General features: G+C 49.9%; 2 protein-coding genes and 1 long non-coding RNA gene across 9 annotated transcripts in view; 1 reads left to right on the forward strand and 2 right to left on the reverse strand.

The window, feature by feature from the left end:
- Positions 1-19280, forward strand: part of LOC142819504 (uncharacterized) — a 34352-nt gene extending 15072 nt beyond the window's left edge. The window contains exons 1-4 of one of the 3 annotated variants that reach the window (XR_012897435.2): positions 9729-9846; positions 15869-15962; positions 17261-17382; positions 19146-19280. This is a non-coding gene — a long non-coding RNA (uncharacterized LOC142819504). Of the gene's footprint in view, positions 1-9728; positions 9847-15868; positions 16214-17260; positions 17383-19145 lie in introns of those variants that run through there. The other 2 variants (XR_016347716.1, XR_016347715.1) reach the window with 2 other exon arrangements.
- LOC102457482 (uncharacterized) lies at positions 124-9527 on the reverse strand. 2 transcript variants are annotated; one of them, XM_075907191.2, is made up of 5 exons: positions 9408-9527; positions 4670-5106; positions 3554-3625; positions 2047-2160; positions 124-1310 (listed from the first exon to the last, which is right to left on the reverse strand). In XM_075907191.2, the coding sequence occupies exons 2-5, from the start codon at positions 5091-5093 to the stop codon at positions 1063-1065; spliced, it is 858 nt and encodes a 285-aa protein (XP_075763306.2). In that variant the 5' UTR covers positions 5094-5106; positions 9408-9527; the 3' UTR covers positions 124-1062. The 2 variants fall into 2 exon arrangements, with proteins under 2 accessions (XP_075763306.2, XP_075763309.2); XM_075907194.2 differs by having other exon boundaries at positions 125-1307.
- A 36-nt stretch (positions 19281-19316) lies between the features above and the next one.
- Positions 19317-25791, reverse strand: LOC149521826 (uncharacterized). 4 transcript variants are annotated; one of them, XM_089772476.1, is made up of 3 exons: positions 25684-25791; positions 21462-21575; positions 19317-21112 (listed from the first exon to the last, which is right to left on the reverse strand). In XM_089772476.1, the coding sequence occupies exons 2-3, from the start codon at positions 21550-21552 to the stop codon at positions 19317-19319; spliced, it is 1887 nt and encodes a 628-aa protein (XP_089628602.1). In that variant the 5' UTR covers positions 21553-21575; positions 25684-25791. The 4 variants fall into 4 exon arrangements, with proteins under 4 accessions (XP_089628602.1, XP_089628601.1, XP_075763273.2 ...); XM_089772475.1 differs by having other exon boundaries at positions 19317-21115; XM_075907158.2 differs by having other exon boundaries at positions 21462-21580; positions 25684-25788.
- Between the last annotated feature and the right edge of the window lie 705 nt (positions 25792-26496).

Genomic DNA, 26496 nt, shown 5'->3' on the forward strand with positions numbered 1-26496 from the left:
CTAGATCCTTTGTTTAAACTCAGATGTAGAGTGTTGAATTTTAGCATGCTAAAACTCTCTACATCTGAGTTTAAACAAAGGATCTAGTTATCTTACCCATTACAAAGATAGCTTCCCCAATTATCACCTCTAATACCATTAGCCCACAAACATTCCCTCCCCCCATTCCCCCTCTGTTCTGAAATTTGATTTGTCCTTTTCATATGCATTCATTTTTTTAAATTGTATCCTTTGGTATATATGGTTGTGACTTTTCTTCCACTGCTTGATCTGAGGAAGTGGGTCTGGCCCACGAAAGCTCATCATCTAATAAACCATCTTGTTAGTCTTTAAAGTGCTACATAGTCTTATATTTTGCTTCAGCTACACCAGACTAACACGGCTACATTTCTATTACTATCTCTCTTGTGTGGATTTTTCTGATATTTAATAAGACCTGAGTTCTGAGTGAACATTTTCCCACACGCAGGTGTAGGGTCGCTCTCCTGTGTGCATTCTCTGATGATGAATGAGGCCTGAGCTCTGGGTGAAGGTTTTCCCACACTCACTGCATTCATGGGGTCGCTCTCTGGTGTGGATTATATGATAGGGGATGACCTCTGCCTGAACTATTTCCCACACTCACAGCATTCATGAGGTCTCTCTCCTGTGTGACCTGTCTGAGATGAGACAAGATCTGGTTCCTCAATGAAATGTTCCCCACCCACGCAGCATTTGTAGGAAGGCTGATGATTTCTTAGGTCTGGTTTGAAAGGGAAGCTTTTCTTGCACTCGTGACATTCAGAGTTTCAACACTGTGTGGATCCTTTGATGTCTAAGGAGAGAGGAGCACCGAGTGAAACTTTTCCCACACTCACAGCACTCATAGGTCTCTCCTTTGAGTGGATTTGCTGGTGTTCAATAAGTTTTGAATTCTCCATAAACTCTTTCCTGCACTCACTGCATGTGTAGGGTCCCTTTCCCATGGAAATCCTCTGATGTCTGATGAGAAAGGACATCTGAGTGACATTTTCCCCACACTCTATGTATGTGTTTTTTCCTCTCTCTGGTAGGTATTCTCTCCTACGCTGCAGATTCCTTGAGGTCCTCATAAGTTCCCTCACTATTAATGTATATGGCCACTTCCCCACTGGCCTGGTTTCCCTGCTCCTTCTCTGGGCTGTGCTGACTCTCACAAGCTGCCCCCTGCACATGATGTCTGTTCACATTCCCTTTGGTGCCTTGTGCTAATCCCCCATGTGGTTCCACTCGCTCGGCATCTTCCAGCTGAGGATTCAGCTCCTGGTTCTCACCCCCCATCCCAGCACCTGCTGGACAGAGAGAAAAACCTCAGAAATGGGAAGGGAGGGGAGAATAAATCAAATTCAAGCGGGAGGGACAAAAAATATGGTAGCTGAATTCTGCTAACCTCATCGCCATAAGGCAGAGAGGTGGGGGATAATTCTGCCTCCACATCCCAGCAGGGAGAGAGCGGCTGCCAGGTGTCAGAATGGGTCAGAAGCCAAGAGCCACAGCTTCCTTGTGGCTGCCAGGCCTCCTGGGGACTCTCCGGAACTCCAAGGCTATGTCTACACTGGCAGGTCATTGCGCAAGAATGGCCATTCTTCCACACTGCCCACCTGCTCTTGCACAAGAAGATTTACAGTATGGCGAGGTAAGAGAGGGCTTCTTGCGCAAGAGCTATGCTCTTTTTTAACAGGTGTAAGCCCTCTTGTGCAGGAGCTCTTGCGCAAGAGGGCAGTGTGGACGCTCAGCAGGGATTTCTTGTGCAAGAAAGCCCTGTCTAAAATGGCCATCAGAGCTTTCTTGCGCAAGACAGCGTCCACACTGCCATGGGTGCTCTTGCGCAAAAGCACAGCTCACACATGGCAGTGTGGACGTTTTCTTACGCAAGCATTCTTTCAGAAGAACCCTTGCGCAAGATGTTGTTGCGCAAGAAGCCGCCGGTGTAGACATAGCCCAAGAGCTCACATGGCCTGTTCAGGGAGTCCCAGCTGTGTCCTTCAGTGCACTGAGAGTTTTTGAGTTGGTGTAATGATCCCTCACCTGCACAGGCACCTCTTGGGATCTGTCTGTCCAAGGAGCCCTGGAGCTCTGGGACCCACAGCTCCTCCCCTCGTTCCAGCTGGGATATCACATCAGGCTTGGGAACTGGAAATCCTGCTCAGGGGATAGAAAACAAGGGGGATCATGGGAATTCATGGGACACGGGTCACAAAGAAGTTTTTATCAGTTTGACCACAGCTCTGTTGTTCAACAGGTTGCTAAGCTATAGCTCACTCACACACCATATGCAGCTTTCTACAAAATCATTTTACTCTTGAAAGTTTGTTTGCACACAGGTGGGAGTGAAACTCTGGTTCTAATTGTCCCCAAACTGATCACAGTCACTCAGGGTGTGTCTAGACTACATGCCTCCTTCGACGGAGGCATGTAGATTAGCCAGATCGGAAGAGGGAAATGAAGCCGCGATTAAAATAATCGCGGCTTCATTTAAATTTAAATGGCTGCCCCGATCTGCCGATCAGCTGTTTGTCGGCAGATCGGGGGAGTCTGGACGCGATGCCCCGACAAAGAAGCCTTTCTTCATCGACACAGGTAAACCTGGTTTCACGAGGCTTACCTGTGTCGATGAAGAAAGGCTTCTTTGTCGGGGCATCGCGTCCAGACTCCCCCGATCTGCCGACAAACAGCTGATCGGCAGATCGGGGCAGCCATTTAAATTTAAATGAAGCCGCGATTATTTTAATCGCGGCTTCATTTCCCTCTTCCGATCTGGCTAATCTACATGCCTCCGTCGAAGGAGGCATGTAGTCTAGACACACCCTCAGTGTTTATCTCCATAAATACATGGCCCCCACTGCCTCTCTGGGAAAACAGTCCTAGAGAACTCAGTAGGAGCGGTAGGATCTGGAATGACAGAGCAATACAAGGCAAACTGGGGAGTCGATTACATGAAAAGGTACATGGGCAGCAAGGGTGCCACTGATAGGAGATTAGGATGGTCTGTAGCTGACCCCCCAGTTTAAACCCCTGGATTTCTTACTTGAGATTTACTTAAAGCTCTACATTGCAACAGAGTTTGTGCTGCTCCCAGCTTTGCCTTTGGGGTAGGGAGGTTTTTTTTTACATACAGACTGAGGCAGGGTGATTAAGATAACAAAAGGCTGGTCATTTAAGTAATTGAAAGATCATTAAGTGATCATGAAAACATTGCTGGGTACTCCAAATAAAAGACAGGCCAAAAAAAGGAGGAATAAATAGTGTTGTGCTCCCAGGGTCTGAATAAAGCAGAGCTGTTCAACTTATTTATAAATGGTCTTGAAAACAGGGTAAACAGTGAGGTGGCGAAATTGCAAATGATACAAAATTATTCAAATATTGAAGTCCAAAGCAGCCTGCAAAGAGTTACAAAGGGATCTCACAAAACTGGGTGAAAGGGCAACACAAGTGCAGATAGAATTCAGAATTGATAAATGCAAAGTAAGGCACATTGAAAAATATAATCCCCACAATACATACAAAAATGATGGGGGTCTAAAATAGCTGTTACCCCTCAAGAAAGAGATCCTGGAATCACTGTGGATAGTTCCCTGAAAACATCTGCTCAATGTGCAGTGGCAATCTAAAAAGCAAACAGAATATTGGGAATCATTAAGAAAGGAATAGACAATAAGACAGAAAATACCATATAGCTGCTATATAAAGTCATTGTATGTCCAAATCTTGAATACTACATACAGATCTGATCATCTTCTAAAAAAAGACATATTGGATTTGGAAAAGGTACAGAAAGGGCAACAGAAATGATTAGGGGTAAAGAACAGCTTCCATATGAGGAGAGATTAACATGACTGGGACTTTTCAGCGTGGAAAAAAATGGCTAAAGGAATGGGGGGATATGTTAGAGCTAGAAAATCATAACTGGTGTGGAAAAACAGAATAAGGAAATGTTATATACTCCTTCACTAACATAACACAAGAAGCTCACCCAATGAAATTTATAGGCAGCAGAATTAAAACAAATAAATTATTTCTTCACAGTCAACCTGTGGAACCTAGGGTTAGGTTAGGTCCATCAACAGCTACAAGCCAGGATGGGCAGGGATGGTGTCCCTAGCTTCTGAAGCACCTGATATTGGCCACTGTTGGAAGACAGGATACTGGGCTAGAAGGACCATTGGTCTGACCCAGTGTGGCCATTCTGATGTTTTTATATAGAGCCCACATGTATCTGTCTCCTGCTGTAACCCACTAAAACCCATTCCTCTTCCAGAGCTGAGAAAGAGCCCAGAAGTTTTGACAATCTCTCTCTTTCTCTGCAGAGTTAGTGAAAAAGTAAGAGTATACATTACAATTTTAAGACTAACCAGTGTCCCTTAAGTGACTTACCACAAGATCTGAGAATATGATAGCATTAGAACTGTGGGTCTAATATTTCATTTAATTTTCTTTCTTTTATATATGTACTAGCAGATGTACCTGGTGTTGCTCGGGTCCTTAACTCAATTGTTTTTTAAAATAAAAGGAAAATGTACATACTTTATTTAAATGATTATATGTTTCAAAAATTAAGGAAGAAAAAAATCATATTAATAAACTAATGAAAGTGATTCAAATATTAGATAGAGCCTGTTGGTAGACAATATTTGAGTTTCTGTCTTCTCACTTTTGCTTGCCCGAGTTATTGATTTTCTTATTCTGTCTCGCTGAAGTCGAATTTTTCTGTGCTCCTCACTTTCGTTTGCTCGTGCTATTGACTTTCTTGTTCTGTCTCTTTGAAGTCGGGTTTCTCTGTGCGCCTCACTTTCGTTTGCTCGAGCTCTTGACTGTCTTGTTCTGTGTCTTTGAAGTCGGATTTCTCTGTGTTCCTCACTTTCATTTGCTCGAGCTCTTGACTGTCTTGTTCTGTCTCTGTGAAGTCGAGTTTCTCTTTGTTCTTCATTTTCATTTGCTCTCAGAGCTGCCTGTCTGTGTCTCTGTGATTCCAGGCGATCTTGTCTCTGTCTTGTAGTTTCAAGAACTCTTAATTGTGCCATTCTTTTTGAATGTGATCTACTTGGATCCAAGAGCGGTCTTTTATGTTTAGGCATTTTGCAAAAATATCTGTAAGTGAATGTTATACTTTGTAATTTTTTTCACTTAAAATGGGAAAGTATACTTAGTACATTTCTCTGTGTTTAATGTAAGATAAGATTGAGAAGCAATCCTATTCCAGGTTCATCCTATTTTTCTGGCTCATCTTGGTTCAGAGGGGCTCAGGGCAGAGGACTTGGTTTGTGGGGAGGGGGGTGCAGGAGTCAGAGCTGGGGAGTGAGGAGGGACTCAGGGCAGAAGGGTGTGTGGGGGTGCAGGAGTCAGGATTGGGGCTGTATATGGGCTGAGGGCAGGAGGTGTGTGTGGGGGGGGTGCAGGAGTAAGGGCTGGAGGGGAGGAGAGGTTCTGGACAGGCGAGTGCAGGGAGGGGGAGAAAAGTTCCTCCTTGAGATTCATACCAGGGCTGCGTGCTCTTCCCTTTCCTGTCCCTGTCCGGGAATGAAAGCAAAGTGCACAGCTCCTCTGTCCCCTGTGCACCACAGCCAGTGAGTAATGCAGCAAACTGATAAAGGGGAAGAGCCAGCAATGTCCCTGTGCAAACTGGAGGGAGGAGAAGGAGCGTCAGTTCCCCACCCTCCATAATGGGCACCTGGGAGGTGGGAGGCTTGGGCTGGGGCAGTCCCAGATGGGTGGGGGGCACCCCCCAACCTGTCCCTTTCACCTGATGCTAATTCTCTATTCTCTGTGGTTTATGAGAAGCAATCCCATTCTAGGAACATCCCATTTTCAGGGCACAACCAAACCCTTTTGTTGCTTTAAGTTATGGTAAGAGGAAACTGCATACCAAATTTGGTGGTCATTGCTTCCTATTTAGGAGGAGTTCTTGAAAAAACAGACAGACAGATGGAGAGACAGACAGAAAGAGTCTCTCAAATACATAGTAGATTAGATACGGAGCTCCTGTCCCCCAATTTCTATAAGTTATCTGCCAAAAACCTAGAGTTTTTAAGTGCCTTAGTAGCCCCCGGAAAGAGCTGATATGTGTGAGTGGGGACAGACAGGGTCAATCCCCCCCCCCCATTTGCAGCTTGGTTTGTATTGAGCATGCTGTACAGCAGCGGTTCTCAAACTTTTTGGGCTCCGGAGCCCTTTACATGTGTAAAAATGTATGCGGTGCCCCAGCGGTCCACTGATTGTATGTGTTGTACCTATTGAAGTTTCCAGTTTGTCAACCTCGTGGAGCCCCTGGAGATGTGTCGTGGAGCCCCGGGGCTCTGCGGAGCACAGTTTGAGAAACACTGCTGTACAGGGCTAGCCATAGGGGGAATGGTGCCCAGGGCAAACTTGCATTTTAGCACCACTGCGCATGGTGCCTCCCATTTCCCTTAGCCTCCATGGACTCCCCCATTCCTGGACCCCCATCACCATTAACTCCTGCCCCCTAATTCCTACGCTGTGCCCCCTGCGTGCAACCCTCACGTTTTGCCACCACCACCCCAGCCTCTGCACTTCCCTCCCAACTGCTCCCCAGCCCTAGCCCTGTGAGACTACCACACTGCCTTCCTGCCCATTATCACCCAACCCCTTTATAGTGTAAGCCTTATGTAGGCCTGCAGGGGTTACATTTCTATTCCTGTAGGCCAGCCATGAACCCTGCTGGCAAAAACACCAGGGCTACGTCTACACTCGTGGCTTCTTGCACGAGTAATATGCAAATAAGGCTAAGCATGGAATATTGCCAAGCCTCATTTGCATACCTAATGAGCCACCATTTTTTTCAGAAGAGGCTCTTGTGCAAGAAGGAGTGTCTACACTGCCCCTTCTTGCGCAAAAAACCCCTCTTGTGCAATGCCGTTACACCTATTACTTTTCAGGAAGATACTCCTTCTTGCGTAAGAGCCTCTTCTGAAAAAAATGGTGGCTCATTAGGTATACAAATGAGGCTCGGCGATATTCCACGCTTAGCCTCATTTGCATATTACTCGCGCAAGAAACCGCGAGTGTAGACATAACCCAGGTGTTCTTTATCAGTCGGCCTTCATCAGCCGCAGCCCTATGCTTCCTAGCTGAGAACCAAGTATGGGATAAATAACATGACCTCAGTTCTCAGCTCCGTGGGAATGTTGAGAGTGGCACTGAGCCAATGTGCACACACTCGGTAAACAGCTAGGCTACGTCTAGACGGGCATGATTTTCCGCAAATGCTTTTAACGGAAAACTTTTCCGTTAAAAGCATTTGCAGAAAAGAGCGTCTAGATTGGCACAGACGCTTTTCCGCAAAAGCACTTTTTGTGGAAAAGCGTCCGTGCCAATCTAGACGCGGTTTTGCGCAAAAAAGCCCCTATCGCCATTTTTGCCATCGGGGCTTTTTTGCACAAAACAAATCTGAGCTGTCTACACTGGCCCTTTTGCGCAAAAGGACTTTTGCCTGAACGGGAGCAGCATAGTATTTCCGCAAGAAGCACTGATTTCTTACATGAGATCATCAGTGTTCTTGCGGAAATTCAAGCGGCCAGTGTAGACAGCTGGCAAGTTTTTCTGCAAAAGCAGCTGCTTTTGTGGAAAATCTTGCCAGTCTAGATGCAGCCCTAATGTATAAGATCACTGGGAATCCCGCCCCTGGTGAATTTTGCTCAGGACCGCAACCTCAAGACTGTCCTGATTTCCCTCGGCTAGAGCCACGTCCACTGTGGCCCTGGTGCGAGGTGACAGGGATGGACCTCCCTGCAGACTGAAGGGATATAAGCATTTCTAAGTGCCTGTGACTCCTTTATGCATTGCTCTGTCTCCACTTATTGATGTATCACTTTGCAGTAGCTGTGTAACCATTTGGCAGTATTAACACTGTAATAGTAGTGATGTAGAAAAATTAATAAAAGCAACTATCCCTAATTGACTCTGTGTTGAAACGAATTCATAATCCTGTTTGTCCATGACCGTGTAAGATGACCTTAAGCCCAGTAACCCCCATGCCCAGTGGCCTTTCACCCATACCTCCCCCACTGCCCAGCACCCCTCTCCTAGCCTCCCCACAACTGCCCAACACCCCATACTCCTAAGGGCACTCCGCACCAACAAATGAAATATTCTGTGCACAAGATTTTAACATGTTGCAAATTGTATTGTCAGTAAGTAAATGTGGAGGCTCCAGCCAGCACGGCAGCTGAGAGTTCAGGCCCCTGGCTGCATGATGGTGGGAAATCACACTTCAGCCCACTCCCCTCCTAGGACAGGGGTTTGGCAGTGAGATACCTCCGGGTACATGGCAAAAGGCCCCAGGGAAGCATTCTGCAGGATGGCTGGGATGTCAGCCAGGACCCCAGATCTGTTTGAATGGCAAACAAGAAATGAGCTGAAACTAATGGCTGAGTCCAGCCCTCCTCCAGGCCCTTGCCTGCCCTGGCTCTAGGCTATTACCTCCCCAAGGACCTTTGAGTTTCCTTCTAAGCCTGAAAAGCCAAGAGGCACCTGGGATCTGCGGCTGAGTGAGGAATTCTATCCACACACCAGGCTTTTCTCTGCCCTGACTTACACACCTGCTTGCCACACAGGGCTCAGTGGGTATAACTCAGCACAGTTTCAACAATCCTTCCACAATGGGGCCGGAGCCACAAGCCAGCCAGGCCTCATTTGACCAGTGGTTCTTGCTTTGGGTTATTTCGGGTCATTTTTAAAGGCCTTTCTCAGGGCTGAGGAAGAATCTGATGCATTTTTGAAGGGACCTGTCAAATCCCACCCAACTCTGCACTGGTTAGAGCTCTCCCCTGCTCCAAGTGCTGCCGGCTGCAGAGAGCCCTTGGAGCCGCAAGACACAGAAATGTCCCTTTTCCCTGCAGAAAGGTTTCCAAAGACGAGCTCCCTTCCTGCCCAGATAACAAGTCGCTCCCTCCCCCCCCCCCTTGCATTCTGCAGCCCTAATCGCCGCGTTTCCGCCGCAGCTACCTCTCCCCCCGCCCCCGCCTTTCTGTTTCTGTTTCCTGTTGACCCAGGCAGATTGTTAATCCGTCTCCTCCCGGTGCTTTCTGTTCACTTCCCCCCTCCCCAGCCAGGCGGAGTGGGCCCCTCCCCCAGCTGCTGGTCGCTGCCGGGGAGGGAGCCGAGGATAAAGTCCAAAGAGGAGGCTTGGCGCCTGGGCTTCCATGTCAGGGCAGAGGGAGACGAGAGAGGCTGCGGGGAGAGGGGAGAGGCGCAGGTATGCGGGGCAGTTTGGAACAGCTGCTCTCCCCTGGGGGGGCACCAGCCTGTTCCCCAGGAGGCCCTAGCACGCCGCAAGCTCACCGAGCCACACAACCCCCCCCCCCCCCCCGAAGTGCCTTGCCCGGCTCCAGCCCCCCCACCCCCTCCTTGCCCAGCCCCCCCCGCTCACTCACATGCTGCAAACTTTTGCTCCTGGCGGGAAGGACACTCGGCAGCTCCGGGCTCCCCGGGAGGGGCTGGGTGGAGCTGGAGCCCGGGGCCCGCCCTGCTCAGAGGAGGGGCTGGCGGGCCGGGGGAAGCCGCCTCGGAGCAAAGTCTGGACAAAATGCAGGAGACGAGCCGCGCTAAAGGCGCTCCGGGGGGAGGACCCTTGTTCCCCGCTTCAGGGCTCCCCCCGCCCCGAAGGGGGCCCCGATCCCTGGCCCCACCTGAGAGCCGGGCTGCAGCCCTGCAGGGGCTCAGGCAGCTCCCAGGGGCAGAGAATCTCCGCCCCGCCCCGCCCCAGGGTCGCTCCCTCACTGGGGGGTCTGGTTAGTGTTAGGACCCCTCTCCGAATCCCCCACGCAGGGGGCCCCGTCGGTCTCTCACTGGGGGTCGCTGCGGTAAACCAAGGTAAGGTCCGTTGACTCTGGCTACGCTGTTCTCAGCTGGAGCTGTGCGCTTTGGTTTGACTTTCTCCCCAGTGTAGGCCTGGCCCCAGTCGCTGTCCATGGAGCAGCACAAAGACACAGCGGGGGTCTAGTAGTGAGAGCCAATGCATTAGGACAGCTGCACGTTGCACAACACAGCCCAGAAGCTGCCCTGGCTCCGGCTCCAGTACCCGCTGCGCTGAGAGGCAGGAATGGGCTGGGGGGTATTTCTCCAGCTGAGAATAAGGTAGCTGGAGTCAACATACTTCAGTTGATTTACTGTGGCATCCCCCAGTGTGAGAGGTTGACAATGTCATGTAAAAACTCATGTGGGGCCTGCAGCTCGGTTTCCATCCTAGCTGTACACAGCCTGGTAACCTTGTACCCTGCCAATGCAAACAGCAGCTGGGCTTTATCAGCTTTAACCCATGCCTTGAGCTGGGAAACGTCTAAGCAGTAAACAAGTTTGACCTCGGTCTCAGCTCATGAATGTGATAAGAACGGTGTTGAGCCAGTATGCGCACACTCGATAAACAAGGGGGCTACATCTACAATGCGGGCTTTTTGCGCAAGAATGGCTGTTCTTGCGCAAAAACTTGCAGAGCATCTACACTGCACACACGTTGTTGCGCAAGTAAATTTACAGTACAGTGTGAGAAAACAGGGCTTCTTCCAGAAGAGTTAGTCCTCTCCCCACAAGGAATAAGCCCTCTTGCACACAAGCTCTTCCACAAGAAGGCAGTGTAGACAGGCAACATGGATCTCTTGCGCAAGAAAGTCCAATGGCTAAAATGGCCATCAGAGCTTTCTTGCACAAGAGAGCGTCCACACTGCCATGGATGCTCTTGCACAAAAGTGCATGGCAATGTGGATGTGCTCTTGTGAAAGACCTTTTGCACAAGAACTCTTGCACAAAACAGTTCTTGGGCAAGCCTGCAGTGTAGATGTAGCCCTGTAGTATAACTAGTGTAGGAAGTCTCATGCCCAGTGAGTCTCAGCAGGGACCTAGACCTCGGAGGGTGCCCTGGATTCCCTCAGCTGGAGTCGCGTCCACTGCAGCCTGGTGTGAGGTGACAGGAATGGGACTCCCCACAGACTGAAGGGGCATAAGCATTTCTAAGTGTCTGTTACTCTTTTATGCATTGCTCTGCCTCCGCTTATTGATGTGTCACTTTGCAGTAGCTGTGTAATCATTTGGCAGTATTAACCCTGTAACAGTAGTGACATAGTGAGATTATTAAAAACAACTATCCCTAATCAACTCTGTTGTGAAGCAAATCCACAATCCTGTTTGGCCATGGCCCTGTGAGTTGACAGACGGGAGCAACTCTCCCGTCGACTTCCCTTACTCCTCGCGACCCTGTGGAATACCAGAGTTGACAGGGGCATGGAGCACAATCAGCAGTTGATTTAGCAGGTCCTTATGTGCTCCACTAAATTGAACCCTAGAAGATCAATCTCCATAGCCTCAATCTCTGGGGAAGTGTAGACAAGGCTGGAGTGCTGTAAAATATCCTACATGTCGTGTTTGAGGGTGTGTGTAACTTTTGGCCATAAATGTGTTCTCATGAACCCCACCCCCAGCTCTGCTTGAACCAAAGCTGATAAGAAGAAAGCCAAAAAGACCACAAAGTCCGAGGAGAGAGCCACATTGAACTCTGGGAGCCCATTGCCTTCTGGGAAATCCCTGTCCAGATGCTTCTAATGACCCCACGTCTGCACGCACCCAGGTTCATTAACTATCAGATCAGTTCTAGTAAAACGTCCTCTATTGGTATCCAAAATACTGAAGCTGCCTAATTGTACTGTGAGGTCCCTCTAAGGCAAGGAGGGGGAACCTGCCGCCTGTGGGCCTAGATGCTCAGGACCCCCACCGCTGCAGTGGAGCAAGCTGGTTCTGATGCTCTAGCCATGTGTGAGTGAGGTGGAGCACCAGCACCGACTCACCCTGCTGCAGGGGGTGGAGGTGGGGGGGCAACCCTGAGTCTTCTGGGCTGGATCCAGACAAGCCCTGGCTGCATCTGGCCCATGGGCTTTGCCTGGTGGGGGGAGAAAGCAGCTCTGTGAGCAGCTGCACAAGGAAGCTCTGTCCCTGTGCTCACTTGCAGGTTTCATCCCCGTCTGGCCAGTGGGAACAGCGGGGGACAGTAGCCTACAAGCATAGGGCCATGTGCAGCCACCTTCACCCCCCCCCCGAGAACTGTACCAGGTAGTTGCCGCCATGCTCTGCCCCCTCCTAACTAGTCCCCATTCACTCAGCCCCCTCCTGCAACTCCAACCCTTCCAGACACTGCAACTCCACCCTAAGCATGCTCCTGCACCCCACCTCCCACCAGACCCCCAACATCTTCCTACAGCCCTGACCTGCCCAACTTCCCACCATATGTCCCAAACAGACCCTGCACCCCCTTCCCACCCATATCCCGCACTCCCAGTCCTCTCTACCACCTCCCACACTCCCAGATCCTGCACCCCATCCCAGCCGACTCCTGACAGCCCCCCTCCACTTTGAACCCTAAAACTTAGGGGGCCCCATAAAACCTATTAATCCAAGGCTTGCAGAAGAGTTAATTCGGCCCTGGAGGGAAGTCCTGAGCCTCAGTGACCCTCCCCTCACCCGGGGCAGGAGCGAAAGTGAAGTGGAGTGGGTTTGGTGCCCCACCTCTGCTCTATGATTAGTTCCAGTTGTGTGGTGGAAAGAAACTGACTTTGGAATCTTTCCTTGTATCTGTTTACCCTACACAGATCTAGTGCTGTCCTCAGAACTATTGTTCTTTCCTTCAAACCCACTTCTCCATGCTCAAGGGAGGGTCCTGATGCTGGGCTCCACATTCGGCATCAGTTCCATTTCAGCAGCAATTTGATAGAACTATTGAGCCCCCGCCTCCAAAAGTAACCCTAATAATTAAGCAAATCCCGAAGTAACAGGCAAATCTGGGAACAGGCCATGTGACTTCCAGTATGACTAATTTCCGGTCCTGTTTTCAACAATTCATTTGCGTTTGATCCATCAAGGAGCATTGCCTGTTGTCTTTCTGCATTTATCTCACCTGTGAATCCAGCCTTTCTTGTTCCATGTTCACGTCATTGCTGGTGTGTAGAAGCTGAGTCACAAATATTCAGTAAGGGTATTCTATGGTGTCACGTACAATGTAAATTGTGTCAAGGTAAACCCCAACCCTCCGAATTTGCTACTCGTGGATCAGAGGAGGCGAAAGATAACTCTGGACTCGAGAAATGGGGAACCATATGGACACAATTTGCTACTAGTGGCAAATTATGGCGGCTAAGCAAACAAGGGCATCCTGTGATAGTGGTAATTGCTACTGGAAGCAAAAGTTGTGGGTTGCCGATTGTGATGCAACCCCGGACTGAGCCAGTTGGGATGTTTCTAGCACTGTAGGGTAGGGTGGGAGCTTGGAGTTTGATGTATTTGTGGATGTAGGGTGGACAGTATTCCTCTGCCCCTTTCCACTTCCATCCCCCACACTTTGCTCAGGCACCGGATGGAGCCCCCAGTGGTGGGGAGGTGGGACTGGGGCTGCTGCATCTCCTCCCCCCAGCATGCCCCATCCCCACTCCTTCCCCTCCCTCCCAGAGCTTCCTGTATGCTGCAAATCACAATATGAATGTGTGGGGAAAGCGGGCCGCTCGCACACGAGGTGCAGGGGGAGCACCCACAGAGTCGCCACCTATGCACACTGCCCTGACCCACCTCCTACCCCCTCCTGAAGTCCTGTACTGGGGAGCTCATTCCCCTTGCGATGCTCTGAGCCCCCAGGATGCAGCCAGTGCTGGGAGGGGTGCCCCTCCAGCTGCTCCCATATGGGAACCGAACGGTTAATATTATAGAGGGAGTTAATGAGGCTCCAAGTTGGAGTGGCCAATCTCCACCCAGATGCTCCATGGTTCTGACCTATGAGCAGCTTGCATATTTCAGTCCAAACACCAATTTATTGTTCACTAAGCCATAGCTTTAGAGATTTCCCCTTCGATTTCATCGCTGGGGGCTAACCACCTGGGCTATGTCTACACTGGCTATGTCTACTCTTTTGCAGAAGAGTTCTTGTGCAAAAACTCTTCCACAAGAGAGCGTCTACACTGCCATGTGCTTTTGCGCAAGAGCATCCATGGCAGTGTGGACGCTCTCTTGCACGAGAAAGCTCTGATGGCCATTTTAGCCATAGGGGCTTCTTGCACAAGAAATTCCTGTTGCCTGTCTACACTGCCCTCCTGTGGAAGAGCTCTTGCACAAGAGGGCTTACTCCTCGTGGGGAGAGGAATAACTCTTCCGGAAGAAGCCCTGTTTTACAACGCTATACTGTAAATTTACTTGCGCAAGAACGCACGTGCAGTGTAGACAGCAGGCAAGTTTTTGTGCAAGAACAATTGCCCTGGTGTCTTCCAAAGACAAGAATCTTAGTATAGATATGGATCTTCATACACACAATTGTAACGGGACGGGACATATCCCCCAGTTTAGGTTCTCTGAACACTTTCACCAATTGTCTTCGATAATTTTCTAGGGCAGCATCTTAGGGTTGTTCAGATGTGGGAATTATTCTCTCGCTCTTTCCTTGCATGGATAGGACCTGGTGCACATGCACACGCACAGCCCCACGAGGCCACCACAGCAGAACAGAAAGGCTGGGGACGGCTCCCGTGGATAAAAACAAACAGCAAAAGGAACAATCAGATCCTGAAATGGGACAAGTAAGGCAAACCCTGCGGCTCGTGGGACTCCCCTGCAGCGGGAGCTGGAGCTGCAGTTGAGGAACCAGGCAACGGGCTTGCACACTGAGTATTTCACACTCACAGCCTTTCTCGGGGATGAGGAGACAGCTCAAGGCTGGCACAGCCTGTTGCTGGTGTTACATCCTCCTTCCCCAGAGCAGTTCTGGAATGTGCATCTAAACGTGTTTCCTGTGGTCTTTATGGTTGAGGATTCCAGCTGCCCCCACATTATGGTCATTCCCCTAAAGTCTCCAGACAAATGACGATTCTGTGGCCTGATCCATTTCCAGTGAGGCCAACTTTGGGTCATCGGCTTAGAAGAGCCCCATTAAACCCAACAGTTTTCTGAAAATATCTGTTGTGATGAGCCACCTGCGATGCGGGGGTTGGAACCCCAAAGGTCACAAAAATGAAAAAAAGCCACGCCCAGCGTAGAAGAGGTTTCCATGGCCGAGATTGGGGGTTACAAAGCTGAACCGTGACAATGTTCTGTAAAAAGGAAACTGGGTTTTTTGGCTCCCATAAATATAATGGGGAGCCAAAACCCACCAAAAACAAAACAAAACAAGCTATCTATTGCCTCATGCGTGCATTACCATCCATAAAAAAACCTGACAAAAGTTAGACATCTTTGCTGTGCAGAGAAGGGGAAAGGAAAAAAAATTAAATAAGGAAACACCGATGGGCTAAGCAGCAGCTTGGCAGAAAAAGATCTGGGGATTACAGTGGATAGGAAGCTTGATATGAATCAACAGTGTGCCCTCGTAGCCAAGAATGGCATATCGTAGGGAAGCCTGGACTGCCTTGCCTCGACAATAACGACTGCCTTGGATACAGTGCAGACCCCTGAAAAGCAACCCAGGTCTGTCTCAAGTCTGGTACACAGAAGCACACAGGCAAGGCTTGGGTTAGGGAAGCTGTGAGAGTCAGGAATTGTTTTGCATAACAATGCAGATTAAGCCTGGTACAATGAGACCACATCAAAAACACACAACAAGCAACCTTGTACTGGTACTTCTGTTCTGATAAGCAAAAATTACAGAATATAGCCATGAAACTGTTAATTACGCATATAGTTTTAGCAATATCCTGTGCAGCAGAATGTACTCCAAATATGAGCATAATAGATGTCTTATACAATACATAATTACCAATATGTAATCGATTGATAGAGATGATTAGAACAACCAAGTCGAGTATAAATATAGGTGTAGAAAACATAATCAGTGGAAAGGATATGATAAGGGTCCCCACTACTTTATTCACTGCAGCTAAGAAGTTGCTGCCTGTTCCTACCGGCAAATGCACTGTGGATGCCTCTATGCATTGGGAAAGAAAGAAGCCATGACCTTCCATCTGATAATTGTAAGTTGGTAATGGTGGAACTGTGCGTGATTTATAGAAATAAGCACATGTATGCTTCTATCTGTAATGTTAAATATCTTGGGTACTGTCCTAGGTGTAGGTGTTATTACATTGTGGCTACGTCTAGACTGGCATGATTTTCCGGAAATGCTTTTAATGGAAAAGTTTTCCGTTAAAAGCATTTTCGGAAAAGAGCGTCTAGATTGGCACAGAAGCTATTCCGCAAAAGCACTTTTTGCGGAAAAGCGTCCATGGCCAATCTAGATGTGTTTTGTGCAAAAAAGCCCCGATCGCCATTTTCGCGATCGGGGCTTTTTTGCGCAAAACAAATCTCAGCTATCTATACTGGCCCTTTTGCGCAAAAGTTTTGCGCAAAAGGGATTTTTGCCCGAACGGGAGCAGCATAGTATTTCCGCAAAAAGCACTGATTTCTTACAGTAGGAAGTCAGTGCTTTTGCGGAAATTCAAGCAGCCAGTGTAGACAGCTGGCAAGTTTTTCCGGAAAAGCAGCTGATATTCCGGAAAAACTGGCCAGTCTAAACACAGCCTGTCTGTGCTACCTATCCCATTTATTGGAATGGATTTATGTAACTCTGCATTTCTTTCCTTTCCTTTTCTGTGTATAATAAAGTTAGAGATATAGTTTATCTTTGGTGTTTACTGGCTCCTCTCATATCTAATATCCTGAACCCAGGACAGGGTGCAATAGGAGGAACATTGCCAGCAGATCTAGGGACGTGATTATTCCCCTCTATTCAGCATTGGTGAGGCCAAATCTGGAGTATTGCATCCAATTCTGGGTCCCCCATTACAGAAAGGATGTGGACATAAAGTGCAGCAGAGGACAACAAAAATGATGAGGGGGCTGGAGCACATGACTTAAGAGAAGAGGCTGAGGAATTTGGGCTTATTTGGTCTATGGAAGAGAAGAGTGAGGGGGGATTTTATAGCAGCCTTCAACTTCCTGAAAGGAGGTTCCAAAGATGATAGAGAAGCTGTTCTCAATGGTGACAGGAGACAGAACAAGGAGCAATGGTCTCAAGTTGCCGTGGGAGAAGTCTAGGGTGGATATTGGGAAAACCTAGTTCAATAGGAGGGTGGTGAAGCACTGGAAAGGGTTACCTAAGAAGGTGGTGGAATCTCCATTCCTAGAGCTTTTTAAGTCCTAGCCTGACGAAGCCCTATCTGGGATGATTTAGTTGGGATTGATCCTGCTTTTAGCAGGGGGTTGGACTCGATGACTCCTGAGGTCTTTTCCAACAATAGAATTCTATGATTCTATTATTCTTTTGGCAAAGTCATTTCTCCCAAAGTCCTCAATAAATCTGACCTACACCCTGGAAAACAAAACCGATATTCAGTTATGTGACCAAACTGCCTTCAGGAGAGAGAGAGAGAGAAACCCTCAACAAGGCACACCGTAAGTCACTTTCTCTGTCATATAAAATGAAATTCCAGAGCAGGTCATGTCTGATGTCTCAGAAATCAGGACAGCAGATTCCCCCATCCCTTTCTTCTCTGATCCATTCAAACCTGTTTCACGCAACAGCACATCATTCTTAAGGAGATGCTTTGGGTGCGGGAAGGAAGGGAAGCACCAACAGAATAGGGGGAAACCGGCAACCTTCCCATATGCAAAGAGTCCTGAATCAGAAGGAAAAAAGTCTAGAAGCAGCTTTTTCAATGGACAGAAAGGGGGATTTAAACTTAGAATGATGGTGCTGTGTTTCCGATCCATTGGGATTTCCCATCAAGGTCTGGGATACTTAACCTCCAGCCCTAATGAGTCAGATTTCAGATCAAATTGCTACTAAGTGCAGCGTCTCTTTTGGAGGTGCAGGGTAAAATATAAGTGGATAAACTCCACTGTGGCTCAGACAGACCCCATGCTGCTGGAGTGAGCAGGCAGAGTGACAGTGACGGGGAAGGAGGGAATCTCTCCAACTCTCCCCAGTTCCTTGTGGTGCCCCAGAATCTGAAATGGCACCTTTGTCCCATTCTTGCTCCTCCTCTTTGTTGCGCTGAAATGTATTATTTATTGTTAATAATAAAATAATAATAATAATTAATAATTTATTTGTTATGCTGAGGACTTATTTAGAGCAGGAAATTTAGTGTCCATCCCGACAGGTAAAAGGGGAAGGGGCTGGCTAACCCTAAATCCTCTGCCTGGGCTAGGCCAGCACTGCAGATATCATGGTATGCTTCCATCAGGATAGTGACCGTGAGAGGCCAACTCCACGGAAAATCCTAGAGGAGACAAAACCAGGTTGATTTTCACTCAGGCTACATCTATCCTGTGGCCGTTTGTCGGAAGAGGAAATGCAAATGGAGCACTCATTTGCAAATCTCGCGCTCTCATCTGCATATTTTCTTCCAATCCTTTTTGCAGAAGAGGTTTTTGTGCTAAAAAGTCCTGTGTAGATGGGGCCATGTGTCAGAAAAACCCCATTGTGTACAAGATCCCTTATTCCTCAAAAAATGAGATTTACAGGATCTTGCACAAAACAGGGTTTTTCTGACAAATGTCCCTGTCTACACAGGGCTTTTTAGCACAAAAACCTCTTCCGCAAAAAGGATCGGAAGAGAATATGCAAATGAGAGCATGAGATTTGCAAATGAGCACTCCATTTGCATTTCCTCTTCCGACAAACTGCCAGGCTGCGTCTAGACTGGCATGATTTTACAGAAATACTTTTAACTGAAAAGTTTTTCCGTTAAAAGTATTTCCGCAAAAGCGCGTCTAGATTGGCACGGATGCTTTTACGCAAAAAGTGCTTTGTGCAAAAGCATCCGTGACCAGTCTAGACACAATTTTGTGCAAGAAAGCCCTGATCGCCATTTTAGCCATTGAGACTTTTTTGCGCAAAATAGTTCTTCCCTGTCTACACTGGCCTTCTTGCGCAAGAGGGCTTTTTCCCGAGCAGGAGTGTGAAAGTATTTGCACAAGAAGCACTGATTTTGTACATTACAAAGTCAGTGCTCTTGCGCAAATTCAAGTGGCCAGTGTAGACAGCTGGCAAGTTTTTGCGCAAAAGCAATTGCGCAAAATCTTGCCAGTCTAGACGCACCCCTGCAGCGTAGATGTAACTTCAGTGGAGATACCTGAGGTCAACCCTATTTCCCCCATGTGGGAAGATGGAAACTTCTGGCTAGAAGGTAACACACTCACATGACTTGTAGGACAAAGGAGTTGGGAGCAAAGAAGACTGGATTCACCTCAGAGAAGGGTGAGCTGCAAAAGGAAAAGCAGGTGGAGCTGAGAGAAGAGAGTTGCAAACAAATGTTGTAAACAGCCCTAAAAGATTGCTATGTGGGAATTAATAAATGTCTTAAAAAAATCTTTTCTCTGCCCTAGACAATATTTTTACCATGTGCTTCTGTTCCATCAACTCTGATGTCTATTAAGCTATGAGCTCCGGATGCAATTTTTCCAGCACTTACATTTACAGGGTGCTCTCGCATGTGGGTCCTCTGATGATTAATAAGGCTTCCGCGCCAAGTGAACTGCTTCCTGCACTCAGAGCACTCATAGGGTCGCTCTCCTGTGTGAATCCTCAGATGTCTAGTAAGGTCTGATTTGCAAGTGAAGCTTTTCCTGCACTCACAGCACTCATAGGGACGCTCTCCTGTGTGGATCCTCTCATGATTACTAAGGTCTGACTTGAAACTGAAGGTTTTCCCACACTCAGAGCATTCATAAGGTCTCTCGCCTGTGTGGATCCTTTGATGCCTAATGAGGGATGAGCTGTGTGTGAAGCTTTTCCCGCACTCACGGCACTCATAGGGTCTCTCTCCTGTGTGGATCCTCTGATGTTTAACAAGGTCTGAGCTATGAGGGAATGATTTTCCACACTCAGAGCACGTATAGGGTCTCTCTCCTGTGTGGATCCTCTGATGTTTAATAAGGCCGGAGCTCTGAGTGAAGCTTTTCCCACACTCACAACACTCATAGGGTCTCTCCTTTGTGTGGCCTGTCTGATGTTTGATAAGGTTTGATTTCTGACTGAACTCTTTCCCGCATTCACTGCATTCATAGGGGCGCTCCCCTGTATGCATCCTCTGATGTTTACTAAGATCATATTTGAAAGCAAAACTTTTCCCACACTCAGAGCATTCATATGGTCTCTCTCCGGTGTGGATCCGCTCATGTCTAATAAGGGTTGAGCTCCGAGGGAAGCTTTTCCCACACTCACAGCACTTGTAGGGTCTCTCTCCCCTGTGGCTTCTCTGATGTTTGATAAGGCTTGATTTCTCACTGAACTGTTTTCTGCACTCACCGCATTCATAGGGGTGCTCTTGTGTGTGGATCCTCTGATGCTTAAGAAGAGCTGAACTCTCAGGGAATGATTTCCCGCACTCGGAGCATGCATAAGGTCGCTCTCCTGTGTGGATTTTCTGATGCTTAATAAGGCCTGAATTCTGAGCAAACTTTTTCCCGCACTCAGTGCATTCATAGAGTCTCTCTCCTGTGTGGCGTGTCTGATGTGCAATAAGCTTGGATTTCTGAATGAACTTTTTCCCACACTCACTGCATTCATAGGGTCGCTCTCCTGTGTGGATTCTCTTATGATTAATGAGTCCTGTTCTCCACGTGAACTGTTTCCCGCACTCACAGCATTCGTAGGGTAGCTCTCCCGTGTGGATCCTCTGATGTCTAAGAAGGGTTGAACTCCGAGTGAAGCTCTTCCCGCACTCAGAGCACTTATAGGGTTGCTCTCTTGTGTGGCTGGTCTGAGATTTAGTAAGGCTGGATTTCTCACTGAACTGTTTCCCGCACTCATACCATTCATAGGGGCACTCTCCTTTGTGGATCCTTTGATGTCTCATGAGGGTGGAGTTCAGATTGATGTTTTCCCCACACTCCATGCAGATGTTTTTGGCTTCTCCCGTAGCTATTTTCTGCTGGGCTGCAGCTTCCTTGAGAGTCTGGTCAGATCCCTGATTATTAATGTATATGGCCACTTCCTCACTGGGCTGGTTTCCCTGCTCCCTCTCCGGCCTGTGCTGACTCTCACAGGCTGCCCCCAACACACAACACCTAGACCCATTCTCTTTGGAGCCTTGTGCTAATCCCCCATGTGGTTCCACTTGCTCAGCATCTTCCCACTGAGGATTCAGCTCCTGGTTCTCACTCCCCATCCCAGCACCTGCTGGGACAGAGTGAGAAACCTCAGAAACAGGGCCAGGAAAATGGAAAACAAACCAAAATTAGAGCTGGAAAGACAGGGAAAAATAAAACCATAGTGGCTGAATTCTGTTAAACTCTTCCCCACAGGGCAGAGTGGAGGAGAACAATTCTGCCTCCACATGCCAGCAGGGAGAGAGCTGTTTCCAGGTGTTAGAATGGGTCGGAAGCCAGAAGCGACAGCTGCCTTGTGGCTACTAGGCCTCCTGGAGATACTCCTGAACTCAGAGAGCTCGCAGGGCCTGTTCAGGGAGTCCCAGCTGTTTGCTTCAGGCACTGAGAGTTTTTGAGTTGGTGTAATGATCCCTCACCTGCACAGGCACTTCTTGGGATCTCTCTGTCCACAGAGCTTTGGAGCTCTGGGACCCCCGGCTCCTCCCCTTGTTCCAGCTGGGAGATCATATCAGGCTTGGCAATAGGACACACTGCTCTGGGGAAAGAAAGCAAGTGAGACTGGAGGAATTCATGGGACATTTGTCACAACAGAGTCTATTCCTTTTCTCCCAGCCCTTTTTAAAGCAATCACATCCAGAGGTATGTTTCCCAATGCTCAAAGATGCAGGAAGTTCTTATCAGGGATTTAACTATCCCCTCTCTCCTGGGAACACACCCACCCAGACCCTGCTCATCAAAGGGGCTCTTAAAACCCAGAGACAGGAACTCCATGTCCCAGGAAGTAATGGCTCCAGCCACAGGGGAGGTCACCCTGGATCTGATTCTGATTAACAGAGAGAAAACCAAGGAGAATGGAGAGCTGTAGGGAAGCCGGGACTGGTGAGCATGCACTGATGGGATTCGGTGCACTAAAGAATCGGAGGTTTCACATTACTGGATTTTAGTGTGAACAGGCAGGTGATCACTGTTGCACACACTGGTGTGTGTTTGCCCACACTTCTGTGGAAGGTGAGCCATGTGTGGTGTCAAATGAAAGCTTATGCCATGCTACTTCTGTCTATGCTGCATATATACATGTTGTATGAGTCTTGTGTGTAAAGTTATGAATATGGGCTTTGTATTTATATTTTAAATGTTTTCTGCTGGGAGGGTGATTGCTGGATGCTTCATGGACAATGGCTCTGAAGGGCTGCCAATTGACACCTGAGGAGCACACAATGGCCCCTGGCCTGAGAAGGACACACCCAGGGTTTCATGGCCCCTTGCCTAAAAGGGACAGAAACTGGTTTGTGGGTCATGTGATCAGTCCATTTTGGGAGGCACTAGCAAGTACCTGTCTGTGAGCGGGGGAGGGGGCAGAAGTCTTAGGGCACTGCTCCTGCCGGCAAGCACTGCCCCCTGCAGCTCCCAGTGGCCTGGAATGGGAAACTGTTGCCAATGGGAACTGATGGGGCCATAACCAGCAAAGAGGGGCAGTGGGTGGAGCCGTGTGTTCCTTACCCCCAAGGCCACAGGGTCTTAGGGTATGTCTACACTACCCTCCTAATTAGAAATAGGAGGGTAATGTAGTCATACCGCAATTGCAAATGAAGCCCGGGATTTGAATTTCCCGGGCTTCATTTGCATAAAGCCGGCCGGCGCCATTTTTAAATGCCGGCAGTTCGAACCCCGTGCCGCGCGGCTACACGCGGCACGGAGTAGCTAGTTCGGATTAGGCTTCCTAATCCGAACTAGCTGTACTCCTCGTGGAATGAGGAGTACAGCTAGTTCGGATTAGGAAGCCTAATCCGAACTAGCTACTCCGTGCCACATGTAGCCGCGCGGCACGGGGTTCGAACTGCCGGCATTTAAAAATGGCGCCGGCCGGCTTTATGCAAATGAAGCCCGGGAAATTCAAATCCCGGGCTTCATTTGCAATTGCGGTATGACTACATTACCCTCCTATTTCAAATTAGGAGGGTAGTGTAGACATACCCTTACAGAGCCAGCAACCCCTTCCTGCATCCTGACCCCTCCCAGAGCCAGCACCCCTTCCTATACCCTGACCCCTCCCAGAGCCAGGAACCCCCTCCTGTACCTTCACCCCTCCCAGAGTCAGTGCCACCTCTACAGCCCTGCCTCAATTCCCCTCCCAGAGTCAGTGCCACCTCCTGCACCCTTGCCCCAATCATGGAAAGCCAGCATCCCAAACCCCAGCCCTGAGCCCTCTCCCAGAGCCAGCAGCCTGCTTCCCCATGAGCTGTGAGCCCAGACCCAGCACCCCACACTTCACCCTTGACCCTCCTCCCAGAGCCAGTACCTCAAAATACCATCCCAACCCTGTGCCCCCTCTCAGACCCAGCACCCTATACCCCCTCCTGCACCTTGAACCCCCTCCTCGAGGCACCACATCTACCCCCTCCTGTACATCAAGTCTCAGAGCCAGCACCCCATACTCCCTCCTGCACTCCAAACCCCAAGCCCTGAGCCCCTGCACCAGCCCTGGAAAAGGGAGGGAGGGAGAGTGAGCCACAGCGCGGGAGGGGGATGGAGTGAGCGGGAACTTGGAGAAGGAACAGGATAGACCTTGGGTTGCTTTACATTCCAAAAGTGATCTTGGACATAGGAGGGTGGGGACCACAGATCTAGCACAGGGTCCTGTCTGCCCGCAGCAGCCACTGCCAGGTGCCCCAGAGGGAATGAACAGAACAGGGAATCATCAAGTGATTCCTCCCATAACCCATTCCTATCGTCTAGTAAACAGAGGCTAGGGACACAGCCCTGCCCATTCTGGCTAATAGCCACTGATGGACTTAGCTTCCGTGAATCTATCTAGTGGCAGAGCATCTAGGAAACTCTCAGGCGAGGAGAGAAAGAGAGAGTCCTGGCTCTTTCCCAGCAGATCCATCCCATCCCTACTAGCCAGGGACTGATACTAGAGATTCAGCCTCTAGCAGGGCCCAGGGACAATTCCCTGGTAGACCTACCAACACACGCTCTCTGGTGATCGCCAGGCAGGGGGAGGCCGTGCAGCTCCTGTGTCCTGCCTACTGGAGCACAGGGGAAGGCAGGGTGGATAAGGAAGTGTGCGCGTTGCTGTGGGGAGGGGAGGAGCAGCAAGTGTACACGTTTCCCCATAAGCTTGATCCAGCACAAAGCCTCGTGGCTTCCCTCCCCACCAGGAAGCGGGTGCTGGCTCCAATCTTGCGGGGGAGAGCGAGGCTGTAGTGCCAGTTGAGGGAAGGAATGAGGGGCGCTGAGCTTGAGTCACAAGCCATATTTGGCTCCTACGTGAGCCATATCTATATGGCTTGCGAGCCATAGGTTGCCAACCCCTAAAAGGGTGTTACAAGGAGGAGGGAGAAAAGTTGTTCTCCTTGGACTCTGAGGATAGGACAAGAAGCAACGGGCTTAAATTGCAGCCAGGGAGGTTTAGGTTGGACTTTAGGAAAAGCTTCCTAACTGTCAGGATAGTTAAACACTGGAATAAATTGCCTAGGGAGCGGGGGTTGGAATCTCCATCACTGGAGAAATTTCAGAGCAGGTTGACAGACACCTGTCAGTGATGATCTAGACCAGGGCTACTCAACTTGGGAAGGTCCAGGGGCCACAATGATACTCACAGCAAGCACATCCTGAGGGCTGCAATTTAAGTGTGGTTGCACATATATGCAACTATATGCAAATAGCTTCTTTCACACTGACAGGCATGAATACAAAGATTAAGGCAAGACTACACAAAATGCAGGCCCTATTTAAGTCAGTTCTGCTGATATGAATAAAATGCAATAGTTACCCAATTTCCACCCATACCACAGCACTTTTAATGAGCAATGACAGTCCAAGAATTGAACTACTAAAATGCCTGTCAACAGAAGACCATTATATTGACTACTTTTTTGTTCTGGCTCCCACCTGTGGGCCACATGGTGAGCCCCACATAAATCCAAACTGTACCACAGGCCACAAGCAAACCGGCTGTGTGTTGAGTAGCCCTGATCTAGATGGTGCTTGGTCCTGTGGTGAAGGCAGGGGACTGGACTCCGTGACCTCTCAAGGTCCCTTCCAGTCCTAGTGTTCTCTGGTTCTATGATTTCTACCAGCATCTGGGAGGGAAGTGGCACAAACAGAGGCAGGAGGGGTGGAGGATAAAGCTTCCCCCTGGAGGGGACTCTAGCTCCCTGCCCCCCCCTCCACTGGAGGCCCTGCGCACACTTTGACCCATGCCCTCCGCCCCTCCAGTTCCCTTCACCTGCCCCTAGCCACAGCCTCTCCTTTCCTCCTCCCATGCCCACGAGGAAGGTGGGACTGTAGTGACCTCATGGGAGGGAGGAGATGTCACAGGAGTCGGGGGATGAGTCGGGAACCAGTGGGTGGGTGGACGGGGGGGGGGTTAGCAAGGGAATGGGAGGGATCCCAAAGGGTGTGAGCAGGGGGAGGAGCTGGGGGGCGCCCAGGGGACTAGGGGGGGTCCCACCGTGCGCACCGGGGAAGGGGCGGAGCCAGGGACCGAGGCACGGTCAGGTTCAGTGGCTCTCAGCACCCCCCCCCCCATGCAATTATCGCCCCTCCCCCAGCTCCAAGCTGCACAGACAGTTCAATCCCCCCAGCTCCGGCTTTCCCCCCCGCGATCCCAGCGCTGCCCGGGGTCTCCCTCACCCGGGGGCTCCGGCCGGGGCTGCCGGTCCGGTCCCTGCGCTTTGTTCTCCCGGCCCCGCCGCTCCGAGCCCGGCCCCTTCTCGTGCGCGCTGGAGCCCGGGCGGGTGAGTGCAGCGCACACGGGAAGGGGCTGGGCTCTCAGCGGTCCTGGGGCGGGGCTGTGCCCGGACCCCCCTGCCCTGCCGCGGGGGGACCCGAACCCCCCAGACACCCCTGCGGGCGCCGCCAACCGCCCAGCGCGCCCGGGGAGGGAGCCGGGGCAAGTGCTGCAGGAGCCTGGGGACGCCCTGGACGGGGGGAGCCCCTAGTGTTGGCGGCTCAGCGCCAGGGAGTCCTGCGGGGACACGTTACTAGCCAGGCCTGCCCGCCCCCTTTGAGACTGGATCCCCCCAGATCCGCATCTGCCTGACTCTCAGGATACCCAACACTGGGGGGATCAGGGGCGTCTCTAAGACCATCGGCGGAGAAGCCCCCACAACCCTGCCATGGGACTGGCGCTTGGCTCTTTCCTGGGAGCAGGATTTGAACGGGGAAATTGCCTGGGAGTGGAGTCAGGCAGGATCAGAACGTACCCTGTGAAGGGGCAGGGAAGCTTTTTTGGCTGGGGGGGCCGCTGACCCGCAGAAAAATCAGCCAGGGGCACACACACATTAAGAAGGGGGGGGGTCTGGAATGCCCACACTGGCTCCCCAATGCTGGGGGGTGGAAACCTGAGTATCAGAGGCCAGATCCAGGCAAGTCAAGGGCTACATCGTGCCTGGGGGTCTTCTTCCCCATTCCTGGAAACACACCCCCCCACAAACAGGTGGTGGC

This window comes from Pelodiscus sinensis, chromosome 22 (genome assembly GCF_052426305.1).
Source record: "Pelodiscus sinensis isolate ZL-2025 chromosome 22, ASM5242630v1, whole genome shotgun sequence".
NCBI classification, from domain to species: domain Eukaryota; kingdom Metazoa; phylum Chordata; order Testudines; family Trionychidae; genus Pelodiscus; species Pelodiscus sinensis.